The 27,253-nt window shown below is 42.8% G+C and overlaps 1 protein-coding gene across 5 annotated transcripts; it reads left to right on the top strand.

The window, feature by feature from the left end:
- The first annotated feature begins 4,995 nt into the window (after positions 1-4,995).
- On the top strand, positions 4,996-27,130 carry LOC125321833 (phosphatidylinositol 3,4,5-trisphosphate 3-phosphatase TPTE2-like). Of its 5 annotated transcripts, none has more exons than XM_048295192.1 (19): positions 4,996-5,020; positions 7,047-7,120; positions 9,184-9,261; positions 11,418-11,465; positions 12,186-12,344; positions 12,756-12,875; positions 15,679-15,778; positions 16,600-16,663; positions 17,185-17,249; positions 17,823-17,883; positions 18,139-18,220; positions 18,303-18,391; positions 21,564-21,625; positions 22,555-22,635; positions 23,620-23,725; positions 24,362-24,459; positions 24,837-24,932; positions 25,398-25,468; positions 26,887-27,130. In XM_048295192.1, exons 2-19 carry the CDS (start codon positions 7,071-7,073, stop codon positions 26,987-26,989), a joined length of 1,533 nt encoding a protein of 510 aa, XP_048151149.1. In that variant the 5' UTR covers positions 4,996-5,020; positions 7,047-7,070; the 3' UTR covers positions 26,990-27,130. The 5 variants fall into 5 exon arrangements, with proteins under 5 accessions (XP_048151149.1, XP_048151153.1, XP_048151152.1 ...); XM_048295196.1 differs by lacking the exon at positions 4,996-5,020 and adding an exon at positions 6,335-6,449; XM_048295195.1 differs by lacking the exon at positions 4,996-5,020 and adding an exon at positions 6,456-6,595.
- The last annotated feature ends 123 nt before the right edge of the window (positions 27,131-27,253 follow it).

Here is a 27,253-nt window from a genome sequence, read left to right as displayed (position 1 = left end):
CTACCTGTGCTCTAGGAAAATACAGGGTAGTCTGGACCCAGCTCAAAGCAAACCAGATTATTTTCAGTGAAACAAGGGGCTCTATGCATTTGCATTATTTTTATACTTTCCTACCACATCCCACCTTCCACGAACACCCTGCCCACTGGGAGAGATTGCAGACCAGGCTCCTTTGCAGGCACTGCAGGTGTGCAGGTACCTACCACGGGCCTGCAGGCCCTTGATGTTTGAACTAGTATACATCTTCTATAGGAATCTGGGCTGCCAGGTTTTTTAAAACAAAGTTAATATATGAGATCTGAAACAAATATTTATTGTTTTTTAATCCAACAATAAAGGGTTTCATCAAAAGTAAGATAAATTTAAAAGACCAGGATGACATCAGCCACGATAGTTTCAACCTATGAAATAACCGAAACTGGTATTTGCGCATGAAAAGTCTGTGGTTTGTAAGCAAGGAGTAACCACAGAAATCTGTGTATGAAGAAGAAGCAATGGTGGCAACCATGAAACATGCCAGATCTGAATATTCTGATAACGTTCAAAGAGCAAATACACAATTCAGTTCAACTAATGAGTCTGCAGCCTATGAGTATGGGTTGACACAACAAATGTAATTAATTTGTAAGTTCCTGAGGGCAAGCACAGGTCCCAGCAATCTCACGTCAGGAATAGCTGTACCAAAGGGAATTAATCACAAGACCAGAGGGAGTATGTGGACTGCACAATCTTCTACCTACCTCAGATCAGGGAGCTTCCCTGACCTGATTCACTGTCATTTGAACTGGAACATCCCTTTGAGAAGAACACATTTTGCTGTAAAATATTTAATGCTGAAGAACCAGCCACAAACCTTATCATGTTCTTCCACTTTTTAATTACTTGCATTGTTAATTATTTTTTTTGCCCTGAGTCTGAATCTTCCAAGTCTCATCCTGCAGCCTTTTAATCTCATGATGCCTTACTCTGAGAAGGGGAAGAGCCCTCTGCTGCCAAATGCCTTTTTCCCTGCAAAAGGCTAGGTCCAAACCCAGAAACTGTGTGCTTGCTCCTGGCTGGGAATCCAAACCTCCATCATCTGTTTTGGCTGCAGGTGTGTGGGCAGGAAACCCAGCAGGGTCACAGAGCGAGGGGCTGCTTGGAGCTTTTCCTAGGCAGGGCTGAGGAACACAGCACAAGCACACCACTCATGAGTAGGGTGCTTGGCTGGCATGGAGAGGAAGGCAGGAACAAGTTCTGCTCCTGGAGAGATTTCATTCAGGGCAGTTTAATGCAGAACAAGTACACAGAGGTGAGAAGAGCTGTGGGTAGTGTATGACAGTGTGTGGTGGAGGTGGTCTCACTGAGCATGTTGAGGAGACTCCAAGAACTGCATTACTCTGCCTGGATTTGGGAGCCTGATCTGCCCTAGGCAGGGACAAGCAGCAGAGACATGTAGTCAGGACAGAAGCAGAACTGCGGGTTCTGGAGGGATCTCTGTAGCCCAACATAGAGGTGCCAAATCAATTTAATTGCCTCAAAGGTTAGGCAATTGCTGAACAAACACCTTTCTAGATCTAAACGTTGATGGTGTAAGTCTGCTTACACCCCCCCTGGGCCACCTTGACCTTTTTCCAGATCCAGACCTGCCTGACCGTGATTAAGTCACTCACATTAAGAGCCATGTAAAGAGCTCAGGCAATATTTCCAAAATCTTTCCTGATTGTGGATCCAAGGATCTTACTCCTTTTGTCACAGAGCTACATGGCACAACCATCTGTCACTGGCTAATCCCTGCTGTTGCTCCAGGACTTCTCAGTGTTAACCTGACTTCATCATAGTCACTGATGTCCCAAGTCTGACCTGCATGGTGTCACTCCATGCAGGCAGGATGACTGTGATTCACAACACCTGAGAAGTTAGTCCAGAAATGCCTGTCAGCTTCTCAACATGTGCACACACAGGCCATGCAGGTGGCAGGTGCCTTGCTGGGAGTTAGAGGGACTGTAAGTAGACCTATAATGTTTTTAACAGATGTTGCATGGTCCTTTAGGTACCAAGGGCTGAAAAACATCATCCTGAGATCTTTTGTTTTGAAATTGACAGTGGATGCAAGTTACAATTCACCCAGTGCCAAGCAGTGGTTCTTATTCTCTCCGACCATGGTTACAACCTCTGTGTCAGCTGCAAACTTCATCACTCAGGATTTTATCCAGGCCATGGTTTAAAACAAAACAACATAACTTTAAACGGTGTAAGACAACACCCAATCCCTGCAGAACCTCTCAGGAGAAGAATTGCTTAAGGATGGTTTCTCTTTTAGTTATTTTAAGACTAGTGTGCTAGTCTTAAATCTTTATTAAGATCTTAAAGATTATTAAATTAAGATCTGCGCTTACATCAATGTGTACTGGGTTGAGTTTATATTTTTCTACCTCTTAAATCAAAATTATTTTCTAAGCCAGTTGCTTATGGAAGCAACAAAATACTTTTAATTTAGCAGTAAAATTTGCAATCTTGTTTTAGAAATATGTTTGACACAATTCTTAGTTATTTTCCCTAATAGTTATTTTCCCTAACTGCATGCTAATTTACAATTATTATTAATATTATTATTATTGCTACTACTATTAAGCTTCTTTAATATTTTATTGTTCAAAACCCTCTGTCTAATCTGCTCTCATTTCTCAGGGAGCAGAGCCAAGCTGCGAAACTATCACCATCAGGTCATCTGATCTACCTGTTTTTAAAATTGGCAGAGAATTCATTTTTTACCCAATTATCTTCATATTTCTGCTATCTCAAGACTTAATAAAAATGTAATAATTTTTCTTGTCTGTCTTAAAAGAATCAGATATAGAAGAGCAATACCTACCAATTTTAAAATCTGTCAAGTTAAGAGATTCTGTTTACCACCCTCTCCATTATTTTTGGAATGCAAAATATGTCATCACCCCTCTGAGAAATGCATACTTAATCCTGCTCTTTAGCCAGTATGCAACTGGATTAATTACCAAATATTTCAATCTTTTCTGCTTTTTTTTTGACAATTCAGCTATTTTATACTGATGAAAATTTGTCAGAGGATCAGAACTGGATTCTGAAAGGTTATTAAATATCAGTATCATGACTTAACCAGCAAAATATAATGAAAAGTATTTGCATGTCTTGAATTTAAAAAAAAATGCTTCCTTTTTACTTTTGGCTTTATGAACCTTGGATCTTGTTCCAAGGCTTTTCTCCACCAGCTGAGAGCTAGAAATTTAATTTTATTAGCAAAAATGGTGGTGTTTTTATTTTAGTCATCTGAGTCCAGAAGTTAGGGTTTTAAGAAAATAGATCAACCACCAGGAAACTCACGACAACACATGAGAGCTGGCAAATATTCTACAGCATCACCAATGCTGTAAGATTAGCAACATTGAGAGAAGCAGTCAGCAACAATCAGTATCACTGGCAATGCAGCATCTCTCTATTTGATGAAAACTGGGAAGAGCTGTTTTTCCTTTTAAAGTGCACCTGTGACCTTTAGCTGGCTGGTCCTGGCATTCAGCCTGGGTGCCCAGCTGGAAGCCTCCCACCTCCAGCCCCTCCTTTGGCTGGTTTTTACGGGTTGTTCTGTGAGAAATCCACTTCAATACCTCAACTTCCTTCACACCTTGGTGCTTCCAGAGCCCGGGACAAGGGAAACTAGACTTTTGTATTTCTACACAATGTATTTCTACTCTTCTCTGATGTGGGCCTTCCTTGTAAAGGTGTTCCACAGGTGTAAACTCCTGCTGAGAGTAATTCACAGGATCCCCACCTAGTCCACAGGATCAAGCCTGTTCTAAATAACCTGCACATGTAAATTTTTTTTTTAGAACTAAGAGAAGATTAATTGGATGTTTCTTCTCATCATCAAGTTTAGCTTCCGTCCTTGTTTAGCTGCTTCTCAAATACATAATTATCTGAATATACCAAACATACTTAACACCAACCTCATGAAGTTTTACAAAGATGAGTTGGCAGAGTCTATACATGGAATGGGTCCTGGTCGATGGCAAGGTGAATCTGAGTCAGCAGTGCCCTGGCAGCCAGGAGGGCCAACCCTGTCCTGGGAGGCATCAGGCACAGCATCGCCAGCTGGGCAAGGGAGGGGATTGTCCCGCTCTGCTCTGCACTGGGGTGGCCTCATCTCAAGTCCCATGTGCAGTTTTGGGTGCCACAGTATAAAAAAGACATTAAACTACTAGACAGTGTTCAAAGGAGGGCAACAAAGATGGTGAAGGTCCCGGAGGAGAAGCCATATGAGGAGTGGCTGAGGTCACTTGGTCTGTTCAGCCTGGAGAAGAGGAGGCTGAGGGGAGACCACAATTCTGTCTACAGGTTCCTCACAAGGGGAAGTGGAGGGGCAGGCACTGATCTCTTCTCTGCGGTGCCTAGTGACAGGACCTGAGGGAATGGCCTGAAGCTGTCTGAGGAGGTCTAGGTTGGATGTCAGGAAAATGGTTCTTCACCCAGTGGGTGGTTGGCACTGGAACATGCTCCCCAGTAAAGTGGTCACAGCACCAAGCTGGACAGAGTTCAAGAAATGGGTAGACAACACTCTCAGGATTCTTGAAGTGTCAGGAGTGGGACAGGAATTGGACTTCAATGATCTTTGTGGATCCTTCCAACTCCAGATATTCTATGATTCTATGTTCCTGTTACTTGCTACCACTGCCTGTACTAGCTATTTATGTATTTATATATACGTGTTTGAAGGCAAAACTTTCTGTTTAGTCTGGTGCTCAGAAATGTTCCCTATTCTCAGCATTCACCTTAAGGATTTTATTTCTTTTGGGCAGAGAGCATCCGGAAAGGCTCTTGCCATCAGTTACCGCATCTCCCCCTGCCAAGCCCCAGCAGCCCTGGGAGCAGACGCTAAAAACTCGCTTTGAGCTCCCTCTGGTGACGACCGTCCTGCAGAAAGCCTCTCCAGCGCAACCCTGGCCTCAGCAGCTTCAGCAGCACTGTTGTACCGTGGGATGCTCAGGGACTGCTCGTCACTTGGCTGTTGGTAAGTAATGAGACAGGCGTGAAACGTCTGCAGAGCACAGGGTAACACATCATATTCTGGAGGCTCTGATTCTGCAAAAACCTAAGTGCTCGACGCCGTGTGAAAACCCAAGTGCTCCCTGCAATGCTCTGCCCTGGATGATGGCAAGAGCTGCCACAGGCTGTGGGGACTGGCTGGCCTGCAGCCCCTGCCCGACCTGCACTGGCCCTGCCTCGAGTGCAGCCCCTCAGAGCTGTCATGCCATGGGAAAGGCACTGAGAGGCACCAAACCACAGCAGCAGAAAAGTTTACAAAAACTGCGAGGCTAGGACTCAGAAGCAGGTGGCGGGCCTGGCTGGTGGGCTGGGGGCAGTGTGGTTCCACACAGAATTACAATACCAATTAGACTGGAAAAGACCTCAGCAATCATTGAGCCCACCTATGTCTGAACACCCCCATGTCAATGAGACTGTCCAGTCCTTCCTTAAACACCTCTGGGGATGATGATTCCACCACCACCCTGGGCAGTCTGTTCCAATGCCTACTTAATGCTTCTGTGAAGATAATTCTTCCTAATGTCCAACCTAAACCTCCCAGTTTCAGACTATGTCTTCTTGTCCTGTCACTATTTACTTGGGAGAAGAGGCCGAGCCCCCCCCGGCTCCACCCTCCTTTCACGTTGTTGTACAGAGTGATAAGGTCTCCCCTGAGCCTCCTCCTCTTCAGGCTAAATAACCCCAGTTCACTCAACTGCACCTTGTAGGACTTGTGCTCCAGACCCTTCAGCAGCTCTGTTGCCTTCTCTTCACACACTCCAGCCGGCACCTCAATGTCCCTCCTGAATTAAGAGGCCCAGAATTGGACACATTACCTGAGGTGTGGCCTCCCTAGTGCTGAACTCACTGCCCTGGTCCTGCTGGCCACACTATTGTTGGTACAGGCCAGGATGCCATTGGCCTTCTCGGCCACCTGGGACGTGGCCTCCTGGCTCATGTACAGCCGCTATCGACCAGCACTCCCAGGTCCTTTTCTGCCAGGCAGCTTTCCAGCCATGCTGCCCCCAGCCTGTAGCGCTGCATGGGGTGGTTGTGACCCAAGTGCAGGACCTGGAATTTGGCCTTGTTGAACCTCGTGCTGTTGGGTCTCGGCCCATCGTTCCAGCCTGTCCAGATCCCTCTGCAGGGCCTTCCTTCCCTCCAGCAGATCGACACTCCGACCCAGTTTGGTGTCGTCCCTGAACACCCTCCCTGGGGGCATGGGGAACACCGCTGCCCGCCCGCCCACCCACGGCCGCGGCCTGCGCGGGCGGTGCGGGGCGGCGGGGCCGTTGCCATGGCAGCGGACGGGTCCGCCTGGCCCGGCGCAGGTGCAGCCGTGCGGCGCCGCCGGGACATTTATCCGCGGCCCGGGGTGCTGGGGCGCGCTCCTGCTCCGCGCCTCGGTTCGGCGGGTGAGAGGGGCTGGCGGTGCGCCCGGGAGGCGGGAGGGAGGGCCAGGATACAGCCCTCAGGAAGTTTAACCCAACTTTCCGCTGAGTCCGCGGGGCGCTGGGGGCGGGTGCCCAGGCTCGACTTTGAGCCCGGTTGCCGCGCCGAGGTGAGGTGGTGGGGGGGGCTCCGGGTGGGTCTGTGCCAGCGGGGATGCAGCGGGACCAAGTGCGGGCCTCCCGTCCGGGAAGCCGGTGTGTGCCGGGAGGGAGCTCCCGGACCTGCTCCCCGCGGTTCAGCCCGTGCCTGCAGCTCTCCCAGAGGTGCCAGCTGGGGCTCTTCTGTGTGTCAGAGCTTGAAGCAGGGCGAAATGCTTCGTTGAGAGGTAAAGATGCTGTTATCGCTGTGGCATGTTTGGTGTAGTCAAAAACCCTTCATCACAGTGCTGAGTGCCCTGACAGTTGTAGTTAAAGATTGAGCTTTGTCAACCATAGTGGGGAAATAGTTGAAAATGAAGCAGAAGTCCATCTGCTGGGACCCTGAGTGTGAGGCTACTGTAGGATGCTGGTATTCGCTGTTTCTTGTACTGTCTCACTTTAACTCGGTGTGCTTTTCTTCAGGCCAGCAGGGCAACAACAGGCAAAATGACAGCTGTGAGGTATGAACAAGGGACCGAGCCGAGAGAAACATCTGGGTGAGTGAAATGAACCGTACCAGTGTGGGGGTTTGGGGTTGAATATGTGGTGTGTAGTCCTCTGTCTTTAGGTTCTTAGTGCTTCAAATATAACAAAGGGAATAATGATGGAGTGTCTGAAATTTATGTAGAGTCTTTCTATCTCCCCTCTCCTGCCAGTGCTGCTGTCTGAGAGGAGGGATATCTTTGAGGAAAATACGCTGTTTTGATTGACTTCTTGTGTGTAGTTAATAAGTGATAAATGAGTACAGGGTCTCCACCCCTGGTATAATAAGCCCGTGGCATTAAAGTGTGCTCTTTTAGCATCCAGACTGTCAAGAGACTTACAAGAGAGTGTCAAGGTCTCTTGTAAAGCTAGATGCTCTTCCTCTGTTTACTTTAAAAGCCTCAAGCCTGAAGTTGCCTTTAGCTATGGGCAGTCAGAAAAGCTTATATTCTGTATGGAGTGTGTGTGTGTGAAGGAAACAATGTCTTCTAGTATGGCTTCCTTCCACCCCAGTAGTCAAAGACTAATTGTAGTAGTTTGAAGCTGAGAGCTTGTTCTGCCTTGGACAACAAGTAGATATAGAATGAGCAACAAAACAAACTCCCTCTGAGGAAAGCATTATCTAGAACTGAATTCTTGTGTGGGAGCATGATGGGAACAGTGTATTTAAACTTGGCTTCTGTTTTATCTTTGTGTTAAAGATTGTCTTTCTAGCTCAAAACACTTCTGTTTCTCATTCTTCTTGTGGCATATTTTAATCACAGTAGAGGATAAGGAGGTGGCATTTGGTGCACTTCATGTGTCTTCAAGTATAAGCAAGTGACCTGCAGCAAAATTGCTGCAGCAGCAACGTGCTTTAATAAGTGAAACACTTCTGCTGTTCAGTAAGTGTAAACACCCAAGTGAATATTCTGTAAGAATAGCTGGGAAGCAAACCTGAATGGCTATCCATCACTCAAACTTTGCTTCAGCTCTAGGAGCAAAATGAGGACACATGTGGTGTCTGGAAGTATTGGAGCTGGGAAATGAGGCTTGAATGCTAAAATTGTTGCATCAGAATAATTCTTCTACTGAGCCTGATACTGAGTGCACGCGGTGAAGCATCAGTACTGGTTGGTGAAACTGTAGGAGAGGCATCATTAAACTTCTTGCTTAAAAGGTGATTAGCCCAGACTGCAGAAGCAGTGCTGGTGCATGGGTCTGTTGTGGAGAATGAAGAATATTTGAATCCTCAGAATTACTACACTAACGCTTCAAACACACTAGGCTGCCTCAGAACAGGGAAACACCAATATTGGATATGTGTATGTAGCTGTTCCTGCCCCAGAAGCAATGGTGCCAGAGGCAGAGCCTGAGCAAACACTGTGGCTGTGCTATTATGCATCACAGTATTTCTGTGGAGAAGACTGAAATAAAAACTCCTGGATTTGAATCCTACACTTTTTATCTGAAATTGTCATGTGGCCTTTGAAAAAAAACAAAAACTTTGATCTAAAGAGACCATTTTAAGGAAGTTATGGCAAGCAGCCACTACCCCAAAAACCTGCTGTTCTAGCACTAGCTCAGCTGCTGCTCTGGTCTTCCAGTTTCCGGTGTGGTATCCTGCTCTGCACAAAAACATCTCTGTGCTAGGGCTTTTCCTGGTGAAAACATTAATTCTCTGGACAAGAAGTTCACTGTAACAGCTTTAATGTTACTTGGACTCTCTGAAGCCATTTTGCATATGTATATTTCCGGCACTTCTAGAACCCAGACTGTTGAGTCCTTAGCGGATGCATGGATGCCCTGCTTCAAAGCCCTTTATCCTACTGCTGAACACATCTGTCTCTTTTGGGGGGAAAAAAGGGAAAACTTTTGAGAAATGGGTTGCTAATGGGAAATAGATCAGCATAAGCCAAGGGGCTCATCTGTGACCACATGAGGGGGATGTCTTTCTTCCCCTGGTACTGGGCCTGTGCTCTAGCTCAGGCTGCTACTTGCTTTACAGTGAATTCTTTTTTTTTTTTTGGAACAATGTGTAGCAATGTATAGAGCTGACATCTCTATCAGTGTGTGAGTTTTATTATTCCTTTTCCAGCTCTGCAACAGCAGAAGAGGCCACAGTAAAGATTGATGATGGTCGTGATGAGGATAATGGACCAGACAGCTGTTTCAAGTAAGTTAATGATATACTAAATTTCTTTGCTTACCCGCAGAAGTGTAATCTAGTGAGCCAAAATAAGAAGGCATGCGGGTAGCTTGTTGAAGTAGAGATAAGCCCAGTAAAATGCTTGATATTGACATTTCTTCTAGTACATAGTGAAGACAAGTAAGTTGAGGAAGCCTCTTTATCCCTCTAGAGATAAAAGCCCAACCCAGGAACACAAGTCTGTCGTATTGTGGAGAATGGGTAGTCCAAACCGCATTGATTAAATTTTCCTGAAGGAATAAGTTTGTGAGAGCACAGAAAAACAAGTGCTGGTGAGAAAATGGGGTGAATGAGTATCTGGGCATAACAATAAGCATCATGGCCCTCATCAAGTCTAAATTGTCTAAACGTGCTAGTAGTTTACTCTGTTCTTGAAGTAGTTATTTTCTGAGTGTTTAGCTCAGGTTATTGTTACAGCAAACTTAGTCAAGTCAGTGGCAAGTCCTGCAGCTCAAGAACAGTAAGCCTAAGCCTGTTTTCTCAGTTATTCTGTGACATGTTTTCCTAGATTTCAGAAGTTGGAATTTACAAATGTATTTCACAAAAGCTTTAAGCTAATTATGTAATCAAATGTGTCATGTTTCCTTCAACTGATTTAGGATGTTGCAGGCCAAATTGGAGTGGTGTGTGTACATATTTTGCTATGTAGTGTACCTAGTAGAGGTACTTGTCCATAGACTGTGGCAGCTGAAGTCTTGGCATCCCTACTACAGTTGTAGGATTGACTGGACAAAGACATAAACCAACAAACAATTAGTGTGATTATTGCAGAGTTTTGTTAGATACTTGACATTCATAGATACCAGCAAAACCTTCTATATGTTAAGCTGCCTTCAGAACAAGACATGGTATTACATCCTTGACTTCCATAGGATAAGTACGTACTACAACCCAGGTATCTCCTTCCAGCTTAAGAATGCAAATGTTTGCTGGTTAGACCTTGTACCTTGGTTTAGAGTGAGAAGCTAATAATGAAAAGCGTGGGTTAGTTCAGTAACCCCAGCAAGATGCTGCCTCAGCACTTCAAAGGTATCTAGCCTTGCCTTAAACTGAGTTATTGAAGTGAACCAAGTGAAATGCAATGCTTAAATTGTCCTAGAGGAAACAAGTATTTTGGACAGGATCACTGGGGTGCAATGTGCATTACTGAGCTGACAAAAACTTCTTGTAATAGTGCAAAATAAATCTATCAGTACTTTTTGTCAGTATGTTACAACTAATGGTAAGTCCTGCTGTTAGTGATATGCTTGAAAAAGGTGTTTTCTTCCAAGTGTCTAAGAAAAGACTTGATGCTTACAGTAGTTAAGTAATCTTGGGATTGCTTAACACTGGCAGCCTGTTTTTCAAACTGTCAGAACTTGAGTGTTTGCAGGTTCTTGTTGCAGGAACTTCTACCTTAGCTCTTGGTGTAATGTAAAGAGGCTTACATGAAAGAGTTACAGAGGGCTTAAAGCATACCAAAGAGGCAACAAAATCTCCTGTAACTGGAAACAAGAGCTGTGACCCTGCCAGGAGTGAAGATTACTCTCAAAACTGGAAGAATTTGGCTTCAGAAACACTTTTTCTTAAAAGATGCTTGGATTTTCAACCTGAAAGCCGAACTGATGTTTCCTTTTTAAAATAGAAGTGGGATTTGTATTCCTCTATTCCAAAGGCGTGAGAGCTGTTAACAAGTGCAACTCTTTTCAGGCCTGGGAAAAAAATAGTTTGATACAGTAAACTTGTAAATTGAATGAAATATATTGAGATATTTATCCTACAGTCTTCCTCTTGACCAATAACTATTATATAAACCTACTTCTTATAGCTTACTAAGCCAGGGTTCAGGCATCACTGGAATTGTGACACTGAATAATGTTATGGATAAGTACATACTGCTGTATTTCTAGTGTCTGGAAGCTGATTAATACTTTTTCTAACAAGTGATCAAAGCATTGTTTTCAAGTACTCCCTTAACCTATATACTTCATGAATGCAACTGAGTCATCTCATCTTAGAGAAATCACTACTATGCAGAATACTAAAGCCAAAGAAATGTGACTAAAAGAATATAACTATGCTCTTGTGGCTAATATCTGTAGGAAAATGTCACTTGTCTTGATGTCAGTTCTCTTCTCTTGCAGTGCAGCTAGGAGAAAAATTGCCCCCTTTGTGATGTCATTTGGATTCAGGTAAAAGCTTGTGCTTGAAATGATGTGGGCAAGGTAAAAATAGTCCTTATTTCTGGTGTAAGAACTCGGAGAGTTCCTTAAACATCAGTAATTCCAGCTTGCTTTGTCTGAAAAGTACTGAATCCCATGTCACCCCCAGAACAGGGAACTTGAGTAAAGTACTAGAATTGAAAAATAAGTCTTAAACAGATGTGACTACATTCTCCAAGGAGAGCTGGAAGTCAGAACTGTAAATGTCATTGACTTGGATAAAACCTCTTTAATGGCTTATTCTTGGCTGGCAGCCTTTGAACAAGCAGTTGGTCAGTTATGTGTAGTCTAGGTGTTGGAACAAGGCAAGCCATTAAAGGCAGTTATTTTTAAGGGACTATATTAAGTCATGAGAGGGAGGAAAACTGAGTAAGATGAAAGCAACAATGATACTGGTATGCCTTAAAGCATTCAGGTTTGCATTGCTTCTAGCTGTGAAATCATAAATTAATAACTACAGCTGTGTCTGAAGTGAATGTATGGTTCCACATAGATGAAGGTCTCTGTGCATATCACTTAAAAATGCAATTGGAAATCTTCAGGTTCTATTTAAGCAGGCTTCAATCTATGTAAAAGAACACACTCTTTCTGGAACTCTTTTCTTAGAAATCAGGGCTTGTGCTATTCAGTTGATAGATGTCCAAAAGTCATTCCTGCCTCTTAAATTTATTTGTATTTTTCTCTTTGCAGAGTATTTGGAGTTGTACTTGTCATTGTGGACATTATAGTTGTGATTCTGGATCTGGCCGTCAGTGAGGGAAAGACGGGTACAGAGGTTCCTGAAGGTGTTGCCCTGGCAATAGCACTCTTCTTTCTCGTTGATGTTCTCCTGAGGGTGTTTGTTGAAGGGTAAGACATGGGCAAAAGTTAAGTCCATGTGGCAAGTCCTCAAGCTAGGAAGGAAGCAAAACTTAAAGCTCAAACTATGAACATGATGCCCTGTATGCTAATTTTCTGGTCATAGATAACAGCCACGTCTTTTCTTGGCTGTATGTGTTGGTGGTTACCCTTCTACAGAACAATCTGTAATTGTTTTCAGCATAAGTGAGCACTTGGGAACTACATTAGCTTTGCCATAACTTGTGTGTAAATCAGGTGTAAGATTGCTTTCTTAGTGAGACTTCAGTGCTCAGTGTTAAGAACTGCTTCAGAAGAGCTTGTCTCCAGGAGTAGCCCTATATAGGTGATTCTCTTTTTGAAGATATATTTCAGTCTTTGCTACCTGTATTGGCATCTGTCTAAAACTCTCCTTGGTTTCAGCTTCAGGAACTATTTCCGGTCCAAACTGAATATTTTGGATGCATGTATAGTGGTGGGCACTCTGTTAATTAATTTGACGTACTGCTTCTTAGACTTTGATGCAGTAGAGGAGATACCAAGGTAAGAGTGGTATGGCAGCTGGTAAGTGTGAGCTCTCTTTTTGATCATCTTCTAAGAATTTTCTTGGGCACCTCTAAGCCAGATATGTGCATATGAGATCAAAAATAGGACTGTGATAATGTGTCATGGTACAGACTAATGAAGGATAGATACACAACTTTGGTCTCTGTTTATGCTGTAGGCTGTCTCTGCCTCAAAGGCAGAGGTGATCTGAACATACTAGTGGGGGTAACTAAAAGTGAGGCCATCAAATGCTCTGACTTGAGCACTCTTTGGGGAAAGGTGTGCAGTAGCCATAATAAAGAGGAGGGTCTGAAGAAGGTCAGAAAGAAGAGTTGGATTATCATAGCAAATGGAACAGACAACTGAGGGAGGATCTCTGTCTAATGGATCTTGAAATAGAAAGAGTTGCCAAACTGTCTTGTTTCCTTTGCTTTGCTTTCTCAAAAGCCTTATGGTAATATATGTTGGATTTTTCAGCCATGCTCTGGGGAGAGGAAACATGCTGTTTATGTACATAAGCTACTTCAAGTCCTATTTCCTTCTGATTTCTATATCTTGATCAGATGATAACCTGTGAGATGAATCCATTCCTGATGGAGACAGAACTACAACTTTAAGATGAGTTTATGTGCACTAGGTTTGACTTAGAGAAACTTTCTTGCATCAGCCAGGGAAAAGTTGAGCTCTTTTAAAAAAAAAAAAAAAAAAAAAAATTAAAAATCACCCCCTCCCCCAAATTCAGCTGACTAATGGGTATAAGAGGGGAACGTTATTCCAGAAGAGAATAAAAAGTTTAGTTATGGAAGAATCCAGAGTTGGACAAGTATCTTTAAATACTAGTTTTCTCTTAAAGTGCTGGCTAAACTTGGGTTTCAAGAAATAGAACTGTCAAAGGAATAGCTTTTTCAGCCTTACTAATAAAAGGCTTTTTCCTTCTAGGTTGTCTTAAACATTCATCTGAGTTTTTAATTACTTCCCATTTCTATGGCCACATTTTTCTAAAGCAGCTTTCATCTTGTAGCAGCATCCAGATAAAGGGAGGGGAAAAGAGTACTGTGACAGGGTAATCTGCACTCTTATCTCTACTAGGCTATGCTAGTAGTAGGCCTGATCCTACATTGACCCATCTGGTTGTAGATCTGTGTGTGCAAGTTTTTTGTATTCTGACTTGCTGAAGTTGATGGGAATCTAGAATAGGTTTTTTTCTCACATAAAGAGGACTTCACACTGCTGCTCTCAGAAGACACTCAGCTGTGGCCTACTGTCTTATCTATTCAATTTTTGAAGCCCTCTATAAGGCTTCTCTTGTTAAAGGCTCTAAAATTGTGTTCTGACCAAAATATTACTACCTGACAGTAGATGATACCTCAGATTTGACCAAATCTTGAGATGCGGTGGTCTTCCCACCTAACACACCAGTAGTGTCCACGAAATCCAACTAATTCCCAGTAGCCTTACTGGGTTTATCACTTTTCTTTCTTCAGTCCTTCCTCAAGAAGCAAACAATAGTCTTAAAGTATCTGATACATCTCAGAATAATTAGAATTTGAGCAGCTTTTATATGGATGAGAGCTTATATATGACAAGTGAAATTTCAGTGACAGTCCATAGAGGTAATATGTCCTGATGGAGGAGTATGGTTTCTCTTTCTAGTCTGGTCTAGCCGGGTGTGTGTAGGGATGTAGTTAACTGCTTCCTCGAAGTCTGACCTATAAAAGGACATTGACCAATGAGAGCTGCATACCAGTCTGGGAGGTAATGCTTAATTGGTTGACTTCCTTAAGGGCAGAATGCAAATGGCTTTTATCTTGAAGAGTTGCTTCTCAGAGTTGTGGGAAGAGGGGTTATGGAGTTTTCACCCCAGTTTTGGTTCATCTCATTTTCTGCTAGCTCTGAGGAAATTCTGTTTTGAAAACAGGGGGGTGATACTGAATTTTGAAGAAGCTCAGGGAAAAACTGAAACTTTCCTCCAGGTATCCAAGACAACCTTACCTTGCTGACTTCAAGCTCCATATCAGTGGAGAGCAGACTGTGTTCAACTGGAGTTTTGTCTCCCTTACTCTTGGTATTCACCAGCATTTTTACACACGTGTATCAAAACCTAGAATATGTGCTGCTTAAAATGTATGCTCACTTACCTCCTTAAGGAATGAAATGAGTTTTAGTTTGCCCTTGTCCCTAGGAGTGTGGGAAAGCAGCTGCTCCTGTTCAGTTGTTTGAATAGAACCACTCACCTAAGCTTCTTTCCCGCTTCAAAGTTCAACAGTAGTTCAAAGTTCCTCAAACCGAACCAAGTGTTCAGGTTGCTGAATGATTAAACACAGGATATATATACTGATCTGTTCTCAGGTTTCTTAATCAAGTCATGATGTATTTAGCCTGTCTAGCTTTTTTTCAGTCACTTTTCAGGTGGCTACATACACTTAAATGTGGCTACAGGTACTTAAATGTATAGTTGAGAATAAGCTTCAAGGAACAAGAATTTGGTGATAATAACATGGGTAATGTTAATGGAATTCGTTGCTTTCTACCCAGAGGTATCTGTGGAAGTCTGTTTCAGCAAGTAGGGGATTTCCTAGTTCTGTTAGCTGTTCAGAACATGTACTCACAAAAAACTCTTGACAACAAACCTATGATATTCTTCAAGTACAGTCGTAGTTCCAAAATCAGCCTGAGAAGTCCTAGTTTAATATATGAAACAAAGTTTTAAACTGTCTCTGAAACAGCTTTTAAACAGCTTTAATCTTTGCCTCTAAGTTTATTTGTATCCATTTTCTTTCATGGTGAATCTGTCCTCTAGAATGGTTATTTTCCTCCGAATTCTGAGAATTGTCATCTTGGTAAGAATATTTCATCTGGCTTCACAAAAGAAGCAACTTGAAGTGGTGACCAGGAGAATGGTAAGTTGGCCTCTTAACATATCTTGGCTACTACTGCTGTTTCCAATGCTTTCTCCAGGCAGCATCCATGGTAAATAGCAAGGCTGACCATGGCCTATTGGTCTGCAATTGATAGTATTGCCCAAGCAGCACATCTGTTCAATGTCCCTGACAAGGCTCTGGAGCTTTGCCTCCACCTTCAGGAACGCCTTTTCGTTCTCAGCTTTGCTCAAGTAAGCAGCAACTTCACCTGGAAGGTCACCACAGTAAAGTGATTGCAACACCACCATGTGTCTCAACTGACAATTTCTAGCTTGTGTGGTACATAGACTCTTTTCCCTCACATGGGGGAAGGTAGGAGTTTTAATGTGTCTGATGCTTTATTTTGGGTGCCAACAAAGCAATCTAGCTGTTGAAGTCCTATCTTCTGTAAATGCCTCTTATTTTCATCAGAGGCATTCAAGTGGTACTTTAAGCTTCAAGTATGTCCTATTGCTCAGGAATAAGCAGTCTTGGTTATGGTACCCTTAACTTTATTCTTTTTTCCTTCAGTCTCCAGACACCCAAATAAAAATGACAGATTCATGCTGCAGTATGCAAAAGATCTGCAGTGTTCTTTTCACTAGAATAAACTTTGATACTTCAGGGTAAAAATTCTGTACAGAGCTTCTACCTAAAAGTTAAAGAAATGTTGCTCTTGGATAATGGTGTAGTGAAATGAGGCTCTGCTACTCAAGCTTAACTTGAGAGTCTAGATGGTTGAGTTTTCCTAGTAACAGACAACACTGAGTGATCATTGGAATTCTTGTGGAAGATTAACTCTTACTTTTTTTTCTGGTCAGGTCTCTGAAAACAAAAGACGTTATATGAAAGATGGCTTTGATCTGGATCTCACCTATATTACTGGTTTGTGGAAACAAATGTCACTTTGCAGCATGTTATGTCCTGTTAAGACTTGTTTTTCAGTTAATAAGAGCTTGTTGTTAAATACGGACAATGTTTAGACTCAGGAAACTTAAGTATGAAGTCAAACCAGGCCTATTCCTCTTCTGTGGGATTTTGAAATATGGATTCCTGTCTGACACTATTCTCCAGAATTAGCCTTCTTGGGAGAGTTGTACATGCCGTATGTAATGATAGAAATTTATCTGAGGCCTGGGGAACCAGTGCTGGGGAAGTATTGACTTACAGTATTTTTGCTTCAGATTCTGTGGAGACTGGCACTTGGTGGTGGTTGATGCTTTGGGAAGCATTATTTGTCTTGCTCTAGCTATGCTGAATGTAGAGGAAAGCCTCCCAGGAATGGGTAGATTGTTCTTATAATTAGGGTAGGAATAAGACATTTCATAAGGATGTTTCTCAATCATGTAGTCCTTATGTGTAGGCAGGCTTCCTGCTGTTACTTGTGATTGCTGTCCTCTCAACAGATCGAATTATTGCAATGTCATTTCCATCTTCTGGGAAGCAGTCTTTCTACAGGAACCCCATAAAGGTAAAAATCTTATCTACCAAGTTCACTGTTTCTGAAACCTGTTTCTTTTATAGATTCCCACTAATTTACATGTGACCTGGATCATGTCAGTCCTAGTTCTGCTGCCTTTGCTGGTTGGAATGACTGACTGATGATCTCCACTGTGGTGCACTGCTTATGTTGTAGTGTCTCAGCTAATCCTAGTAGGTTGTATCTCATAGTGTGGACACACGAGTGCTTTGATCCTCCTGTTCTTTGGGAATGCTTTGAAGAATCAAGGCAGTTCTGTCCCAGGCTAGTAATAGTGATAAGATCTATTAATCTAAATAAAGTTGTTTAAAAGGTCTGCATACATAATGTCCATTTCAGAGCTACCCTTCCTGATATTGTAGAAACATTTATAGGGACAGGAAGATAGCTGCAGTAGTAATTTTATTCTAGACCAGAACCTGAGCTGTTGGGTTGGAAAGGCCTGCTGTCTGAGGGCTGTTTGTGAATGCAGTTGCTGATCCCACCTGGAGAGCTGGGGGGGGTTGAGGTGGCAGTGGAAATAAGGAACAGAGCATTAACTACTCTGAACTCATTATTGTTTAGGAAGTTGCAAGATTTTTGGACACCAAACATCCAGACCACTATAAAGTCTACAACCTCTGCAGTAAGTATGTTTAGCTGCTGACTATATTGAAATACTGGAGATAAATTTTAATGTAGTGAAAAGTGTGAAACCAGAAGCTAAGCACACGTGGTTTTAGCCAAGTTACCTCAGTTTTTTTTCATTTTGATCTATCTGTTAACACTACTGTATTTTAGACACTAGTACATGCTCAGACCAGCAATTGTGTGTTACAAGCCACTTTCTTTGTTACAATCCTTCTCCCTTCCTGGCATAACTTCAGATCTTTTCCTATAGGTGAAAAAGGCTATGACCCCAAGTACTTTCACTACAGGGTGGAAAGGATCTTCATTGATGACCACAATGTCCCAGCACTACAGTGAGTCTTGTCAAGAAATACATACATTGTAATAGTTCTATGTAGGCATTTGCTTTGAGCCACTAATTATCCCCTTACTTAGGGACATGCTGAAATTCACTGCCAGTGTCCGTGAATGGATGAGTCAAGATGAGAAGAATGTCATAGCAATTCACTGTAAAGGAGGCAAAGGTAGGATTTCTCATGTGTAATCTGTGTATGCTACAAATCACAATTCTGTGTCATTATAGCTTCTTTGATGTTAGTGTGGCCTTAAACCGTAGTATGAGATGGGCTTACAGTGTAACTTGACAAATTCTGCAGACACTGTGATGACTAGCAAGAGTATTGTACTCTGTGTTCAGTATTACACAACCCCATTTTTAGGTAGTCTAAATTGGTTCTTAGTCTAAGCTGTCATTGTGTCTCTTAAAATGTTCTTCAATAACTTTCTGGTGTTCTGGCAGCTGGGACAGCAGTCCCCCAGGAGAAACTGGGGATAGGGGCTATTGAAACTGCTACTGTTAAAAATGTGTGCTGGTTTGGACAAATTTGGAGGAAAAATATCCTCTGATAGAAGGCAGGTTACAACCAGCCCTCCCCCCACCAGATTCAGGAAAAAAAAAAGAATTTTTTCCTCGGAGGAAAGTGAAAAAGATAAAAAACTATTTATTTAATAAACACACAGGAAAAGGATAATAATGCTAAATAATGAAACCTCTCACTGTGGAGAGAAACCTGGGAAAAATTCAGAGTCCTTCCATAGATCTCTCTCCCCCTCCTTGGAGCTGGGTTGTGGGCCCACCTCCGGGCCTCGGTGGAGAACTCTCGCGAGGTGTTCTGATGTTGAAACAGTCCAGAAAAAAAAGAAGGGAAAAATCGAAGTCCCAGGAAAATAAAGTTCAACTCTCCATCTCCCTCCGGTGAAAAAAGTAGCTGGAAAACTGGCTGGGAAAAAAAAAACCAAACAGGGTGCTTCCCTCTGCTCTCGCTTGCTGCTGCAGCTGAATGCAGAGGAGTCTGTGTGTCCTTGAAACACTGCTTTGAAAGTTCTCTGGGTATTTTTTCCTCTTCCTCCTCTCAGGCTCAGTTTAAAGGTACAGAAAGGCACAAAATTAATTTCTGGGCATAGAGGAGTGATAGGGGATACAACATCATAAAGTCACCCCAAGACAAAGTGTTAGGCTGCTGCTTTGCCTTCTGGTAGCCAGTCACCCATGCTGAATATTTTGCATTGTAGTATAGCTCAAACTATCCATTGTTTAGGTTGGAGAAAGACCTTTCAAGATCAAGTCCAACCGTTAACCCAGTACTACCAGGTCCACTACTAAACTATGTCTCTCAGTGCCACATCTGCACATCTAAATTACCTCTAGGAGTGGTGATTCAATCACTTCCAAGGGCAACCTGTTCCAGTGTTTCATAACCCTGTTGAAGATGAAATTTTTCTTAATATCCAATCTAAATCTTCCCTGGAGCAACCTGAAGCCATTTCTTCTCTTCCTATTGCTTGTTACCTGGAAGGAGCAGACCAACCCCACCTCACTATGACCTTTTACAGCAAAAAGGTCTCCCCTGAGCCTCCTTTTCTCTGTAAGAGAAGTCTGTAAGACTTGTGCTCCAGACCCTTCCCCAGCTCTGTTGCCCTTCTCTGGACACACTCCAGCATCTCAATGTCTTTCTTGCAGTGAGGGGCTCAAAACTTAATGCAGGATTCAAGGTACAGCCTCTGCAGTGACAAGCAGAGAGGGATAATCACTGCCCTGGTCCTGCTGGCCACACTACTGCTGATACAGGCTAGGATGTCATTGGTGTACTTGGACACACTGCTGGCTTATGTTCAGCTGCTGTTGAACAGTACAGTACCCTCAAGTCCTTTTCCAGTGGGCTGCTTTTCAAACAATTTTCCCTGAGCCCGTAGCACTGTGTGGGGTTGTTGTGACCCAAGTGCAGGTCCCAGCCCTTCACTTTATTGAACCTCATGCAGTTGGCCTTGGCCTATCAGTCCAGCCTGTCCAGATCCCTCTGCAGAGCCCTCCTGCCCTCCAACACTCCTAGCAGATCAACACTCCTATCCAACTTGGTGTCCTCTTCAAACTGGCTGAGGATACACTCAATCCCCTTGTCCAGATTGTTGGTAAAGATATTAAACAGGACTGGCTGGAGTACTGTGCCCTGGGGACAGCACTAGTGACCAGCTGCCAGCTGGATGTAACTCCATTCACCGCAATTCTCTGGGCCCGGCCGTCCAGACAGGTTTTTACCCAGTGAAGAGTGCACCTGTCCAAGCCATGAGCAGCCAGTTTCTCCAGGAGAATGCTGTGGGAAATGGTATCCAAGGCATTACTTAAGTCCAAGTAGACAACATCCACAGCCTTTCCCTCATCCACTAAGTGGGTCACCCTCTCATAGAAGGAGTTCATGTTGATCAAGCAGGACATGCCCTTCATAAATCCATGCTGGGTGGGCCTGATCCCCTGGTTGTGCTGCATGTGTTGTGTGATACCACTCAAGATGATCTGCTGCATAACTTTACCCCTCTAGAATTTTCCAGGTACTGCTGGATCTTAAATCAAGATACACATGATATTAGGTGATAGAGTACAATGAAGTCTTATGGAAAGAATAGTGAAGGCTGTCAAACATAGGAGCTAACCTGCAGGTGCTAGCTGCAATCAGCAGTAGTGTGGGAGCTGTTGAAATGCATAAATAACTGCAAGTAGGCCAAATTTCCCTGCAGACATCTGCCACATCTTTAGCCACCTGCTGTTACTACTGCAAGTACCTGGCTTCAAGTAGGTGGTTACTTAACATTAAAGAGTTGCCCCCAGGTGGAGCTCTGTTTTAAAGTCTTTCAAAACTGAGTGTTGAAACTACCTGCAGTCAAAACCAGCTTGAAGAACAAGTATAGGGAGGGTGGCTTGACCTCTGAGATTTTAAATTAAAAGCTGAAACTATAGTAGGCATCTTCATGCTAGCAGACTTGATGGCTTTTAGTAGGGTTGCAGGGATACTGATTGGGGCAGAGAAACAACTCTTGACACTTACAGGATTGGGACGTTTCAGTTTATAGCCTCATTTAGTAGAGTGCTTGGCTCTATTCCCTGCTGAATGGGGTATGCAGGTACTGACCAGCTGCCTGAGTGTCTCTAGTAATGAAAACATGGGGACAAGGAACAAATTGACAAACTCCAGTATCTTGTCTTTAACTTCTTCTTCTCAGAAATACAGGCACCTGACTACTCGACTGTCACTTGTAACTCTTGAAATAGATGAGATAACAGGAGATGACTTTACCTTCACAAAAATAATCCCAATGCCTTTGAACTGCTGTAATTCAACTTGTGTTGTATGTCTAATACAGGCAGGACTGGAACAATGGTCTGTATCTGGCTCATAGACAGTGACCAGTTTGAGAGTGCAAAGGTAAAAACTCCTGTTTATTTTTTGATTTGTTTAGTATTCAAAATGTCCTTTTAGGATTTACTGAATTGGTGAAATGCACTAATGTGCTGTGAAAGTTCTATACTAGAAAAAGGATTCTCTGAAGATTCTGGTTTTAAAAAAGTTCATGCAAGTCTTCCTACAGTGTAAATTCTGAGGAGACTATTCTTGATCTGACAGAAGTGGGGAAAATAGCATTTAACAGGTTACCAACTTGAAGTAGTCTTTTAGGAGGAATAATGGGTCTAGGGTCTTGAGCAACAACTTAAACTGTAGGTGACTTCTGAGCAAAGTCTCCTAAAGATAGTATCACCGGTTTTAAGCAATTTTTTTTTTTTTGCCTAATCTCCCTCCAAGTAGTGTGCCATCAAGAATTGTCTTGTCTTGACAGCCAGCATTACAAAAGAAAGCCCTTCTAGGGAAGGGGAGAAAGACCAAGTCCCAACCAGGACAGGTGCTTATGCTGCTTTAGTGTCCTGGGTCTGATACCAGCTGGAGACTTGGGATGCAGAAGGCCCAGGACACTCAAGGTAGTCTGGGCAGAGTGTGTATCCATTTAATCACTTGCTTTCCTCTGAGTTTGGTTCATGAAGATATGAACTAATGTTCAGCTTGGTCTGCCACAGACCACTTGAGAAATATAGATGGTTCTAAAGCAATTGCTTAAAAGTCATATTGCTCTTCTTCACTCTTTCATGGATGACAGATTTATGTATCTGACTTCCTAATTAGTACTTTCTTCTTGTAATTAAAAGTCTCCTTTAGAAGGTACCAAAGCAACTATTGCATATTTTCACTTGCATTCCTTTACTGGACTTGAGTAGTGTACTTCTATTTTACTATCCCCTTCTCAAGGAGGGGAATGGTGGTGGGATGGGTAGCTTAACCCTTGAAATTATCTTCCTGTGTAGGAAAGTTTGGACTACTTTGGGGAGAGAAGAACTGATAGAAGCACAAGTACCAAGTTTCAAGGAGTTGAAACTCCCTCACAGGTAAGCTTGAGCAGGTTCAGGAACTGTAGTCAAACCAATACTAACCTTGAGTGCTTATGCTGCCCCACCTTCCCTGCCTTGTTTCAGTGATGTAGGTTCCTATTACTTGCTTAACTCCTGAACTGTCTGTAATCCTTCTGTGAGAGTCGGAAGATGAACAACTGACATGGTTGCTTTGCATCTTTCCCCTTCCCTTTATGCCTTTCTCTGCATAATAATGTTAAATCTGAAGTATAGTATCTAGGATAACAACAGAATTCCTGAGATTAGGAAAGCTTTCGGTCCAACCCCACTGTTCAAGCAGGGTGACCTGGACAGATGTGTCCAGTCAGGTCTAGAACATCTGCACAGATGCAGACTCCACAGAATGTCTGGGCATCCTCACAGGAGCATGGCACTGTAAGGCAACTGGACTGTTTAACAAGGATGCATGGAAGCCTGCAGCCTGGCCTGGTGCTGATTTGGCTTGGATGGAGAAATGCATCTTCTGCAGACTGCATTCACTGGGAAAAACTACACAAGTTTTTGCCTCAGGCCACAGTTCGGGACTTTGCTCATCTTGATTTACTGTTCTGTGTGATGCAGAGTTGGGAAGTGAATCTGGTGACAGGGGTACTTATAATTGCTGGCAGAAAATAGAAGTACAGCTGTCCTTCAGTAAAATGAATGTATCTTGTATGTTTAAACGTTCAGCCTCTTAAAGCTACAATATAAAAGCTCCTCACTTCTTGCTGAACTAAAAAGTACAGAATTCCTCTTAAAACATGAAATTTAAATGCTGATTAAAAATGTAGATGTTGAATTTGTCTAGAAGATTGTTTGAACCGGGGAAGGGAGGGAGAACAGTTGTCTTTCTTCTTAGCTTTGGACTTTGAAGAGCTAAAAACTTGGTGTAGAAGATCTATTTAAATCCTACTTCTGCCTAAAATTAATCTGTGTTGGGTACAGAAACTGCATAATGTGTCTGGTTTTTTTGCATTACAGAGTAGGTATGTTGGGTATTATGAGATCCTGAAAAACAAGTATAACTTGCAACTCCCACCACAGAGACAACTCAAAATAAAAAACTTCAAAATCCACTCTATACATGGTAAGAACTCTTGTATTTGGGCATTCCTCTATCTGGCAGTGGTTTCCCATTACAGGCAGCTGATAACTGTTTCTCTTGCTAAGCTGAGGAATGTAGACTTACTGGGATCTGAGAATTTAAATGACACAGAACACAATGAAGAGTATTTTGTAGTCGGTTGCTCTGCGTTGTGTCACTTTCTGGATGTTGGACCAAATGATGGCTCACATACAACCTGCTTTTTTTTGGAAGGGGAATCACTTTTCAAGTGAGACTAACTCCCCATGTGGAGCTGGATCCACTAATGTTCCTGAGCTTTAGATACACGCCTATTTTTGTACCTGTGTACTGGTTATCTTGCTCAAAAGCTGGAAGTTCACAGCTGCTTGTTCTAGGGGAGTTCAGACTGCTGTTATTGTTCGATCAATGGAACTAGATTCTACATTAGCCTATTCCCCTGCTGGGATTCAGTTACTTCAAAATACAATTTTCAGCCACTGAATACTGACTTACCTTCAGCATTTGAGGTCTCTAGGGTCTTGAGTAAGGCATTCTAGAAAGAAAGCACTTTTGAATGGGATCACACTTGGTTTTCATGACTACTTATGTTTCCAGCTAAAGTGTGTGCCTCTGGTATAATGCAACACTTTGTTCTAGGAGTCGGGAAAGGCAATGGAAGTGATATGAAGGTGCAGATAATAACAAGGAAGCAAGTTGTACTACAGTGTGTATGTGCCAATCAAAAAAACTGCAAGGTGAGTGCTATGAAGACACGAGTTGAGTCACAGAAGCTGAAAACTGACTTAGAGGTGAAAAGTGTCTTTGTTTTATGTCCAATATTCAATTTCTACACATTCTAACTAAATGGATGATGTAAATTTCAAGAGGAGGAAAAAGCTAAACTTTGCCAGATCCTAGGAAAAGTAGTGGTAAGATAAAGAAAGATTTCTCTGGGAGTCGCTTACATGCAAATAGTTCACTCTGTCCTGAGCAGCCTAAACTTGTTGTCTGTTGTTCTAGCACTGCTGTTGTATTTGTGTACCGTGAATGAGTAGTTATATGTTGTCGTGAATTGGTCCCTTGTCTCACTGTAGAAACTTTCATAAGACAAATACTTTATTCTGTTATCCAGCTCTTCTTTGATTCTGAAAGTGACTCTGTAGTCATTGGCTTAGAAGACTGCCCTGTTCTAAGTGGTGATGTGAAAGTCAGATTTGAATCCAATTCTGTAAGTATACCAGTGTGAAGACCTTCACTTGGGTATGGGGAGAGGCTGCAGTGCAAACTGCAGTGGGTCCTCCCTGGCTGGGCGGGGGGGGGCAGAATTTGTTCCTCCCCAGTGACTCCTGCTGTGTCTCACTGTGCAGTGGGGGATGCAGCGAGTGGTGTAACATCAGCCTAGGTAAGCAGGGGAAGCATGTGGCTGCTCAAACAGCAGTATAACCAAGGCATCTTAGTTGAGTACCTGCTGCTCCTAACCATGGGGGCCTTACCTCATTGTATTGAGTGACTTGGTACTGAAGTAACTGCAGAGCAAATAGCGATTTGTGTGTGATATTGGGCTCTTTACGTGTACTGATTCTGGCACTGTAGCTTTGTAAACCAAATTAGTGAAGAAAAGTGGGTACCCTTGCTCTACAAAAAAAAAGTTCTGTTGTGTAACACAGTCCCTAAACAAGGTATTTGTGTTTAGTCTCTCCCAAAAGGCTATGATGGCTGCCCATTCTTTTTCTGGTTCAACACTTCCTTTATTGAAAATAACAGGTAAGTGATCATAGGGGATGCCTTCAGATCCTAACTTCTGGTGTCTGCATAGAGCTGAAAGATCATAAACATAGTACTGAAAGCTGAGATAAGACAGGCCTGATCAGCCAGCTAACTTTCATGTGGGTACTGGTCTTTGACCCTCAACTATAACTTGTGAACAGGCAGTTGCTTGCACTGTGACAAGTATTTTAAACATCAGAGCTTTCTATCTTTACTTAAATGACTGGATTATTTCCTTGGTGCTCTCTAACCATTGTTAATGAATTTGAATTAAAAAATGTAATGCTAACTATTCAAACCTGCCATCCTCTGTAGTATGGCTGCCTGAGAGGCAGGAATTCAGTATCTTAGCAGGCAAACATTAAGACCACAGTTAGAGGTCCTGATGCTTGGGATCACAAAGAAAGGCTCTCTTATGGCTTCTCACGAAATTACTGTGATTTTGCTTGCTGAGACTGGAACTCCTAGAGAAGCTCCACCTGGTGAAAGTTGGGCTTGTCTACCTTCCTTTGGGAGTGATGTAGAAATGCAGAAACAAGAAAGCCCTGTCTTTGGTCTGCCTTGCTTGACAGATTTAGGTAGAGGAACAGTGAACTTGGCATATGAGATATAATTACTGTGTTCTCAATGACTGGAATAGATAAAAACCAGTTTTTACTTAACTGATCCCGTTACAGCTTGAGAAGAGGTAGCCATGAGTCTGTTTGTAAACTGTTAATATGCTGAGCCAGCAATGCACCTTGCAGTCTCAATGCAGACCAATTAGACCAAGCCAGTGCCAGGAGAAATGTCTGCCAGCTGTCCGATAGCCCTGCAACATTGCCATCTTGAGGGTTTTGCTGAAGTGTTTTGCTTCCTCCAGAACTATGGAGGATGCCCCACTAGGCTACCTTTTCTGCCCAGACCTTCTGGTAGACCTGAGTGGAATAGGTGTGAGCAGAAGTGAAACAGCTGTTAAGGCAGTGCTTCTGTCTCTGTATCTCTTAATTCAGACATGGCTGATGTGCAAGTGCTTTTAGGTGATAGCTAGACATGAATTTGGTAAACATTAAAATTGGAGAACATGCCTGATGAGGTTGAGTATTGAATCAAATCCTTGCCTTTAGGAAGGTTGGTTATTAAATTCCTGGCACTTGCATCATATCACGAGGCCTTGAGCTGAATGTAATATTAATTTCACTCTGTCTTGTACTGTGGGGTTCTGGGAGGGGGGTGGGAACAAAGCCATCAGGTTGACTTTGTTTCTCAGACTACATAAGATGCAAAGTATTGTGCAGGTATGGCTGATGTCTGTTTGAATTCAAGATCTGGGGCTGTATTTAATATTGTAGGGCTGAGCTAGAAGATCTCTCAGCTGGCTGAAAGGAAAAGCATGTCTTAGACTGTAAGATATACTACTGAATTTTGTCTTTCAGACTCTACCTTCCCAGGAATGAGCTGGATAACCCTCACAAGTGTAAAACATGGAAAGTCTATAGTGAGACGTTTGCTGTGGAGGTGAACTTTATTGATCTGTAAGGGAAACATGTAAAATTAATCTCTGTCCTGGAGAATGTCTTGCTATTTCAGTATAAAGTGAAGCAGTCTCATTTGGATGTACTTAATGTATTTCTGTGTAGATACAACTTCTCAAATAAAGTTACATGAAGTTCTGTTGTACAGGGCAATAATACTCTGAAGAGTTATTTAATGTCAGTTGACTGTCACATCATTGGATCCTTGGGAGCTTAGATATCTCTGCATATGGGTAATTCCTGTTTGAGTTAATGTAAGACAATTACC

The sequence above is a fragment of the Corvus hawaiiensis genome, chromosome 2 (assembly GCF_020740725.1).
Source record: "Corvus hawaiiensis isolate bCorHaw1 chromosome 2, bCorHaw1.pri.cur, whole genome shotgun sequence".
In the NCBI taxonomy this organism is placed as follows: domain Eukaryota; kingdom Metazoa; phylum Chordata; class Aves; order Passeriformes; family Corvidae; genus Corvus; species Corvus hawaiiensis.
Note: the sequence above shows the minus strand (reverse complement) of the source record. Positions and strands in the feature narration are given on the sequence as shown.